A 10,554-nucleotide genomic window follows, 5' to 3' on the forward strand; every position below is an offset into this window, starting at 1 on the left:
GCCCCGCCCACAAAAAACGTCACAATGTTTGTAAACAAATAAAGGGTCTATTAAATCTTCTCATTTAGTTCTTTGCAACAAGGTGAATAGCTTGTTTTCCAAAAATGTCAAACTAATGATTTCGACAGTCATATCAGCAGATTCCATTGGATCCTATTTCTCATATACATCAATCAGGCATCACATTTTGACCACCTGCCTACTACTGTGTTGGTCCCCCTTTTGGCTGCCAAAACAGACTCCACTAGAACCCTGAAAGTGTGCTGTGGTATCTGGCTCCAGGATGTTAGCTGCAGATCCTTTAAGTCCTGGAAGTTGCGAGGTGGGGCCTCCATGGATCAGACTTGTTTGTCCAGCACATCCCACAGATGCTGAATTGGATTAAGATCTGGGGAATTTGGAGGTCAAGTCAACACCTCAAACTTGTTGTCATGCTCCTCCAATCATTTCTGAACCATTGTTGCTTTGTGGCATGGTGCATTATCTTGCTGAAAGAGGCCACAGCCATCAGGGAATATCGCTTTCATTAAAGAGTATTCATGGTCTGCAACAATGCTTCGGCAGGACCCAAGGGTGCTCAGCAGAACACTTCTCAAAGCATCACACTGCCTCCACCAGCTTCCCTTCTTCCCATAGCGCATCCTGGTGCCATGTGTTCTCCAGGTAAGCGACACACACGGCCATCCATGTGATGTGAAAGAAAACATGATTCATCAGACCAAGCCGCCTTCTTCCATTAATCTGTGGTCCAGTTCTTAAGCTCATGTGTCCATTTGTTGGTCTTTCGGCGGTACACAGGGGTCAGCATGGGCACCTTACTTGTCTGCAGCTATGCAGCCACATACGCAACAAACTGTGATACACTGTATATTCTGACACCTTTTATCAGAACCAGCATTAACTATTCAGTAATTTCAGCAGCAGTAGCTTGACTGTTGGCGGTTCCCCACATGCATCAATGACCCTATCGCTGGTTCACCACTGTTCCTTCCTTGAACCACTTTTGATAAATACTGACTATTGCAGAGCAGGAACAACCTGCAAGAAATGCAGTTCTGAAGATGTTCTGACCCAGTCATCTAGCCATCACAATTTTGCTCGTCAAACTGGCTCAAATCCTTATGCTTGCCCATTTAACTTGCTTCCAACACATCAACTTTGAGTACAAAATGTTCACCTGCTTCCTAATATATCCAGCCCAATAACAGGTGCCACAATGAAGACATAATCAGTGTTATTCACTTCACCTGTCTGTGGTCAGAATGCTATGCCTGATGGGCGTATGCACTTATCAGCCACAACAATAATAGGGTGTCACTAAAACAGTCTGACCCACTGAGGGTAGTCACAGTACCACTAGAGGTGTGCAACAGTGTCCAACACCAGGATGCTGATAGTGGATCTGTTGGGTTTGCAAAGGGGCCTCCATTATTCAGGCTTGTTTGTGCATCAGTGGATGCTTGACTCTATTTAAATCTGGGACATTTGGAGGTCAGCGTTGGGCACGTTGTTCCTAGAGCTGTCCCTGAGGAGTTTTTGTGGTGTGGCAGGGAGCACTGTCCTGCCGGGGGAAGTTGCTGTTTTTGGGATGCAGCGTTGCCATGGAGGGGTGTGCTTGGTGTACAACAATGTGGGTGGTACGCATCAAAGTAACATCCACATAAATGCCAGGGGATGCAGTGTTAAAGTGGCGGCTACAGTTGTTGCATTTTGGCAAATAGTCATTGTTTTTCTTTAAATTATGTTGCATACAAACACAGAAACTTCCATTCATGGACATGATAGCGGCACAAGATTAACCTCAAGTAACTTCCACCTTATTGTTCACACATCTCTCCCCTCTTTTTCCCTGGTCTTCTTCTTGGCCCTGCATGAAGCCCCTCACAACACATTCCTCTGCTTAATAAGGAAATTCCACTTCTTCCTTTATTTGTCAAACAGCTTCAAAGGACAGATGAGAGCAATTTTGGTATTCCAGAGACTCATCATTTATAGTCATAGAACCTTCAAAACAGTGTTACATGAGTCGTTGCAAAAATAAATATTATAGCCAAGTCAAATGACTGAGAACGGTATGACACAAAAACTTGTCGTGAAATCCACCAAAAGGAAAATAAGACCTAAATTTGTTTCTCATAATATTCCAAAAATTCAGAAATGCTAAACACACTCATCATACATCACAACTTCATTTAAACATAATACAAAAACTAAACTGTACAAATGCTTGATTGGGACTTGATCAAACAGTTTCGAGGACTTTCCTCTGTGTAGCCAGAAGGTACATAAAAGAGGGAAATGTGGAGGTCACTGTGTGCAGTCCTGTGTGATGCCGTTCATTCCATGGGTGTCTCCTGTCCCTCTTTGAACGCATTAACTTTTGCCTAGAACATGAAAAAAAACTGTCAGAATTGGAACTGAGACAGTGTGTGCACCATCACATTAAATCACTGCTGGCTGACTCCATTCACAGTAGAACTAATAAACAGAGCAGACTACGGTTTATTCCTAATCTATGTGTTAAAATCAGGGTTCACTTTCTGCTTGTGATGAGAGCACTGGTTCAGCTGCGGTGACCAGAGAGAGAAGGATACAACAATCGGGCAGACTTCACTGACAGCTGAGACAGGCGGCTGACTGATGATCCCCCCCACTTACAATATAAGCCTGCCACACTGCCAGGAAAGCTTCTAATTCTGGTGCAAAGTCAGGACAAAAAGGGAACCCTTGTGAATTACCTGTCAAGTGGCCAAATTTGGGTTGGACTGAGCTTCACATGCTGATGTTTAAAGGATAACTTTGTTATGTTTTTCTTAAGAGTCAAGAAATCCCAGGAAAGGACTAAAACCAACAATGTGTTGGTACTAACAACTCTGAGTATCCAAAGCCTGCTTTAGTTTATCGTCTCGTGGCGTAGAGCTACAGTGTTGTCCAAAAGCGATTAAAAACACATTACTGACCCACACTGAGAAGAGTGACTTGTTTTTTTCACTACAAAAGTATGTGCAATAGCCAACTGTGGAGACTGGAATTCAATGGGTTTAACAAAAAGATTGCAATAACCAATTTGAAATTACTGCTATGTTTTTACAAAATCAAGTAATTAGACACACTAACATAATTCTAAATTAAAGGATTATTTTGTTATGCTTGACTGCAGATCCTTTGCAGCCAAACTGAAGTTTGTAAGCCATGGACGTCTAACCTGGCAACAGCCAGATTAATAATTGTGTAGTACTTGATAGTACTCCACAATATCAATCTGGGACCACTCCATGTAAATCCGTTCGGAGGAAAGAGGCATGGATTGGACAATGCAACAGTATGTCCCGCCTCTGACAGGTTTGTTTTTAGCCAATCGCGGGATCTTCACAACGAGCGGAGCCAATTGGTAGATTAAACTCTTACCAAAACCCGTTGGTAAAAAAGCACAAACATCTTTACCATCCAGAAATGCGCAAAGCGCCTCTCGTTGTTCTTCCTTCAAAGAAGTGATACGAGATTCGGCTAAAACTGACTTAATAGCAGCATCTACACAATCGTTGTCCTCCGTTGCCATGTTTGTTTTGATCTACTGGCGCTTGGTGTCGTCTAGAGTGCTGTCGTCTTCACACCCGGATATCCCGCCTCACACACGAATACTGCTGCGTGATTGGCCCGTGCCAACTTGGCTCTGTCCGAACAGTGAATGCGGGAGCGGTACAAGATTCTTTCTTGAGAGATTTGTGAACTCACAAATATCGCGAGAAATCAACTTGCTGGCAAGGTTAATGGACGTCACCAAATACTGAGTACTGCTATACCAGGACTTTACTGCTGCCACCTTCAGTTGCTACTTGTTTTTGGGTCTTTCTGCCTTCAGTTTGGCTTCATTGAGTAAAAACCGTTGATTGAGCACTTAAGAATGCATTGAAATGCTTTATTTTTAGAAGTGGTTGGGTTTCCCTCCTATGTTTTAGCTTATTCATCAGTATTACTGCCCATCATCCTGCCAGATTTGTAGCTTTTGACTGAATCTAAGCAGAAAGTTTTATTATAGACATTTGAGAATTCATTCTGCTACTTCCATCAGCAGTCGGAGGGCCAATAAAGACCAGTGGTTCAGTTCCGCTGGCAGTTAAACATGACCATGCCATAATACTACCTCCACAGTGTCTGACAAGATTACGTTGGTCATGAGCTCTTCCTTTTCTTCTCCAAACTCTTCCCTTCCCATCATTCTGGTACAAGTTTATCTTGGTTTCATCTGTCCAAAGAATTTTGTTCCAGAGCTCGGTAAGTTTTTATAATCTAAGTGGTTTGCATTTTGAGCTAAAACTGCTGTATTTAGACTTTTGAAACTGTCTCTTGATAAAAGATGTGACAATTATACATCACCTCCTTGAGAGTGGGATTGAGGCTGAAACCCAGTATTTACCCGGTCCCTCAGCTAAATCATCTAGAACTGGAGTTATTGACTCTACTATCAGCATTAGAAAAATGAAGAAACTATATTTCCTATTTATTATTGCTACATAAACAATTACTAGCATGTTTTATCTCATTGCTCTAAGCATGTTAGCAGCACAGCCCTCATACAGAGTTAACTAAACTACATAAACATGGGTTAATCATTAAATGTAATCATTAGCCACCTAAATATTTATCTATGGGTGCATTTATGTCAGTCTGGAATAGTCAGAGCATCATTTAAACTGATTTTAAAAATTCAGTTTCAAAGCACACAGAACGGGAGAGACTGAACCTTTGGGGGCAACAGGTAACCTCTGTTTTGCTTTATTTTTCTAACTCAATGTTGGTGTCGGAAGTGGGAGAAATCATACTCCATTATCTTAAGTAAAACTATTAGTATCACACAGTAAAGATACTGTCAGTAAACATTAAATGTTTCACTTAACAATGAAGAATGAAAGGAAGAAAAAAATCACAAAGAATGAAATTAAAGCAGAGACAGTTCTGTTCTTAATTTGTTTTCACTTTTTTCTCTAACCAAACTAACAAAAAGTCAGAGTTGTACCAGATCAAGCAGTATCAGTCATAGCAGTAGTACTATTGTGGTCCTTATGACAGCCATCTCTACTCAAGAAGTTTTCCTTCACCATGGAAATAATTTTGAGATCATTCACTTCACTGTCTGTGGTCTTCCAGGAGTTTTCATGTTTCTGAGCTCATAAGTGCATTCATTCTTTTTAAAAATGCACCAAAGACTTGATTTGGCCACTCCTAAACTTTTTTCAATGCCTCTCATGTGTCAGTTCAGCATTTTCAACTTAATGATGTCTTACTTCTTTCGCACTAAAACCTCTTTGGTCAGCACATTGACAGCTACCAAAAACAGTCATCAAATGCAAATTAAGCACTTGGAATCAACTCCAGACTGTTTATTTCCTTCATTTCCCGTGAAACTGCTTATCAGTCAGCTGCCCAATTCACTTTTAAACTGAGAACACTTTCATCACATCTTGATTTCTTTATTTTAAATCCACTGTAGCGGTGTTAAGAGGCAAAATCACGAAAGTTGTATTCCTGTCCAAATACTTTGGAAGTGAGGGGTTTTACCATCGGCTCTTAAAGCTAATAACAACAATCACTTTCACACTTTCCAGATGTGAAAAAAAGTTCTTTGCAAGGAAGAAACATGTCACCCAGTACAATGGAGCATCTCAAACAAAGTTATGAATGAACAAACTGACAAAACAGCCAATCCAGAAATTCACGTCAGATAACTTCTAACTTCTTTAAAAATGGACACACAGGTTTACCTGGAAGGTGTTCAGAACGTGTTGGCAAACATCGTTGAGATCATTGAGGCCTTTTCGCAGGGGCTCTGTGGCTGGGATTCCCCCTGAAACAGGCAGTAGATACCTCTAATGAACACCAAAACCATGGACAGTCATCAAAAAACAGCTCCAAAACAAGGACACATTCTGTCAGTCAACCAGTTATGACTAGGTTTTATTTTTGCATCATGAGTTCTCATCCAGCTCCCATAACAGCTGTGTAAACTGTTCCTCCATTTTGCATGTCCACTGATGACAAAGGGCCTCCAGTGTTGTTATAAAAGTAAAATCTAACAGCACAGAGAGATGCTGCAAACTGCCATTTGCTACAAGGAATCATTTTCTCTCACTCAGCTTGGGTTTCACTCATATCTACTCTACTGTTCAAAAGTTTGGGGTCACCCACACAATTACATGCTTTCCATGAAAACTCACACTTTCATTCATGTGCTAACATAACTGCACAAGGGTTTTCTAATCATCAATGAGCCTTTCAACACCATTAGCTAACACAATGTAGCATCAGAACACAGGAGTGATGGTTGCTGGAAATGTTCCTCTGTACCCCTATGGAGATATTTCATTAGAAATAATCGTTATTTACCGCATTAACAATGTCTAGACTTGATTTATGATTAATGTTATATTATAATCGAAAAAATGCTTTTCTTTCACAAATACAGACATTTCTAAGTGACCCCAAACATTTGAATGGCAGTGTAAAACTGATGTATGAGAGCTACACATGTACAGAAAATTGGTGTGACAGCTGCTCATGAAACTCTTCTTTGCCAACATTTGTGACACCTTCCCAGAATTAACTCTACTGTGACCTAGAAAAGGCAGCACTTCAGTCTTCAGAGACATGCTCCTGTCTCTGGGTTGCATCTTTGTGGAGAAAGATGGATACTGAAGACAACGAGCCCAAACAGACGCCAGAACTTTAACTAGAAGACCAACAGGTGCTGATTTTCACAGTCAAATAATTTCACACATACTATGTATAATAAATGGGAGTAATAATATAAAAATAAAAAGGCAATGATAACAATGCTTCGTCTACAATTACTTTTATTTTCCTATAATAATCTGTACAACAACACCTGCTGTGAAAGTCTACTCCAAATTGAACCTTCAAGTACACTTGATTTAATAATGTCAGAAATGTCGCTTGTACCCTTTTTCTTGGAAACATGATATTTTTTATATCAAAACAAACTAAATGTAGCAAATGTGTCTGCAGCTAAACAGGTCAACAGGATGTGGGAAATTAATCTAGACCAAACGCGGTTACAACTGCATACAAATCCAATTTATTACAAATGGATGCTGATTAAATTAAGTAAGCAGTTTTTGCATGTCACATTTTGTGGCGATATCTTGTCACTGTAATCCAATTGAACAGCTCAATGGACAAGAATAAATATAGCTAGCTAAATGACCAAAAGCTCAATGGAAACTAGGGACTTGCATGGAGGGTAATTATGTCTTGCTGTGATGGAGCCTCCAGGCATCTAGAAACTCAGTTCAACAACAAAAACAAGATGAGTCCCCTTTCATGTGATGAAGCTGCTGCTAACTGTTGGAAAAGCAGCTAAAAAAGCTTTAATTTTTTGAAAAGGCCAAGTGGTTGCAGCTCTAAAAATGAGGGTGCATGTGTTGCCTCAAGTCCATCAATGACCGTTCTTGTACAACTGAGTGAACAAATTGAATGCACCAGACTCTAATCAAGATGTTTACTTTGCAACACAGCCTGAGAACGTTTATTCTGCAGCTGTGCTCCACATGTATACACACATGAACAAAGCCCGGGGGGGAAAAAATAGAAATGATGGATTGATTAAAGGTTGTCTCTGACCTCGTGTCTGAATGCGAAAGTTGATCTTGCTCTCGGACGGATGGGTGATGGTGTAGCCACAAAACTCCACGTCCACACTGAGAGAAGAGAAACAGGAAAGGGAGATTTGTTATTACAATCGATGTTTTGCTTAAAATGGGTGGAGGTGTGTTGTTTTGATTAAAACATGTTCCACTGACAGCGAACCAAAACACAGGAAACAAAGGGAAATCGCAAACGCTGCATGTCTTGTTGGAATGATTATCATAAACTGTAACAATGCACTCAGTGAGGTGTTGGAGAGGAAAGTTCCTGCCAACTGGACTGAAACTAGAAATGACACCAATTAAACACAAGTAATTTTGGCTTCAGATGAGCCACATGGGACAGATTAATACAACAGTTAATACAACAAATGACTGTGACATGCTCGTTAAAATTTTTAAAAAAAATAGTAACACCAACTTCTTCATGATCATGTATCTGACGGAGTTGCCTAGTGTATGGTCTTCATCATGCAGCACAAACGTCACACAGCCCTCATCGCCTCCGTCAGCCTGGATCTGGAACAAAAAAGAGACACTTATTTATCCAAAACACGACCAGCTCTTGTAAGAAACGTTTCCAAATTCTGTTCTTGGCAAGTGGGACAGTAAGTCACACCAAGGGGCAATGTTTATGCAAGGCCAGAAGATTCAATTCTTATTATCCTCGTATGTGCACATTTTAAACATAATTTACACATACTGTTTGATGCAGAAAGCCTTCTTGTCATCTTCTAAGTTAAAAATTACTTATTTGGCACAAAATAAGAAAATGTAACTAGTAGCTGAACAAATTTGTTGTCTCATTTTTATCATTTTGTGTCTCATTTTTCTAATATTTTGTCTTGTTTTTGGTCTTATTTTGTCTGACTTGTCGTTTGTGTCATGTTTTTGTAAATTTTCGGTCTCGTTTATATTATTTGTGTAATTTTTTGCGGCTTTGTAATTTTGTCTAATTTTTTGCCACATTTTTATTTCATTTTGGGTTAAACTGAGGTGCAATACTGTTGAAATTTCATTTATTTTTCTTAAGAAACTTCAGGTTGTTCATAATGTTTTGTAACATTTTCAGAAGCTCCTTTTATTGCACTAAAACAAAGGGAAAAATAAGGAGTTGTGGTTATTTGTAGGTTACTATGCTCTGATTTTACTGGTCCCGGGCACTTGAGATCAAATTGGACTGAGTGTCGCCTCTGAACTAAATGAGTTTGACATCTCTGGTCTAGACAGTGAAAGTGGAAGCAGCACCATAGAAGTTAAGCAACACTGTTGTGTTTAAAAATCATCCAAATACTGAGAGACTGATGGAACTCTTGGTGCTGTTTAAATACTGTCCCCCAGTGGAGAAACTAAGCTAGCTGTGGATTGATAAAGAAGAAAATAAAAGGTAAATAACATAATTACGTTAGAGATAACCTTAGTGTTACACAGCACATCGTATTATATCTGTCCAGAGCTAAAGCTCTGCTAAAAACAACAGTTTTTAAGGTGTAGTTTATTTGGGAATTGTCATCGCTAGCTAATGTAGCTGCCCACGTGAGGAGCTCACAGACAGCCGAAATGCCGCTTTCAGCTTTTCTGAATATTTTCTTCCACATAAGGATAAATTAAAGCCCTACAGCTTTAAACAGTATTAAACCACACACCATAGTTGCTTCTTACCATTTCTAGAACTGCTTTTTTCTCTCCTTCCCCCGCCATGCTTCACATACAGTCTACGTCCGTCAATATAGCTTCGGAGGAGTCCTGCCCTCAACGTTGTCTGAAAGGCGAAGAAGAAGAACCAGGATTGGCTTTTGCCCCAAAATTGGGTCTGTGTTTTGTTTTGTCTCTGTACACAATAACAAACAGTATGTGTGATTATGACAGTAAATATTGATAAAACACTAGGAAATATAATAACAGAATGGTGACTAAGGGGTGGCAAACATAAGTCCAGCCAACTTTATTGTCATCCCAATTCTGCATCCAAAATAAACAGGGGAATAAATCTACATTCCTCTGAGATCAATACAGAACAGAAACACTGACAGGACAAAATATACACACCATTCAGACAGATCAAGTATCATTAAAGAACCGCTCAACACTGCATGTGAGACAAAGACAAAGAAAAAATCAACATATACATTTTTTATAAATAAGTAAAAAATGTTTAGTACAAAAACACACCTAAGCTATATGCTATCAAATGTATCATAAAAGTATAGAATCACAGGAGAGCATGATAAAAGCAAAATTTGTTTTGGAAAAAAATAAGGAAATATATGTGTAAATATAAAGAGGAATAAATAAAAGAGTAAATAAAAATAAATCTGATAAAAAAATAAGGAAATAAATGTGTAAATGTAAAAAGGAATAAATAAAAAATTAATTTGTTCGAAAAATAAGGAAATAAATGTATAAATATGAAGAGAAATAATTTTTAAAAATAAAAATAGGGAAATAAAAAGGCAAATTTTGTCTTTGCTTTTCCCTTTGTTTTTCCTATTTTGTCTTTTTTAATTTATTCTTTTATTTATTCCTCTGTATGTTTACATATTTATTTCTTTTTTAACAGATTCATTTTTTTATTCTTTTGTTTATTCCTCCTTATATTTACACATTTATTTCCTCATTTTTCAAACAGATGTATCTTTTATTATGGCACTCCTGTGATTCCGTGTGAAGAATCAGACATCACTGCTTGTAAAACACTGAGTGGCCAAAGTGGCTTTGTGCTCTAGAAAAAATACACAAAATAAATATGTAAAAATGTTGCTCCTTGATAAGAACAGATAACTTTCTTGATCCGTCACTGAAGAAACTCATGCTTCAGTTGCTAAATACACATGAAGCATGGAAAAAGGAAGACAAGAGATAGACAAGTACAATAAGGCCATAAATAAAGGTA

At 38.8% G+C, this 10,554-nt stretch overlaps 1 protein-coding gene across 1 annotated transcript; it reads right to left on the reverse strand.

Moving 5' to 3' along the window:
• Positions 1-1,904: 1,904 nt before the first annotated feature.
• Positions 1,905-9,458, reverse strand: polr1d (RNA polymerase I and III subunit D). The gene is made up of 5 exons (XM_022212942.2): positions 9,324-9,458; positions 8,083-8,180; positions 7,639-7,715; positions 5,763-5,845; positions 1,905-2,384 (listed from the first exon to the last, which is right to left on the reverse strand). The coding sequence occupies exons 1-5, from the start codon at positions 9,360-9,362 to the stop codon at positions 2,337-2,339; spliced, it is 345 nt and encodes a 114-aa protein (XP_022068634.1). The 5' UTR covers positions 9,363-9,458; the 3' UTR covers positions 1,905-2,336.
• Positions 9,459-10,554: the final 1,096 nt, after the last annotated feature.

Source organism: Acanthochromis polyacanthus, chromosome 10, assembly GCF_021347895.1.
Source record: "Acanthochromis polyacanthus isolate Apoly-LR-REF ecotype Palm Island chromosome 10, KAUST_Apoly_ChrSc, whole genome shotgun sequence".
In the NCBI taxonomy this organism is placed as follows: Eukaryota; Metazoa; Chordata; class Actinopteri; family Pomacentridae; genus Acanthochromis; species Acanthochromis polyacanthus.

Bases quoted from the DNA above. Each gene is read 5' to 3' on its own strand.
- polr1d (XM_022212942.2), bottom strand. From the start codon at position 9,362: ATGGCGGGGGAAGGAGAGAAAAAAGCAGTTCTAGAAATG. The intron at 8,181-9,323 runs GTAAGAAGCAAC...TTTTTGTTCCAG, and splicing joins AAAAAGCAGTTCTAGAAATG to ATCCAGGCTGACGGAGGCGA. The intron at 5,846-7,638 runs GTCAGAGACAAC...TGCCTGTTTCAG, and splicing joins CTTTCGCATTCAGACACGAG to GGGGAATCCCAGCCACAGAG.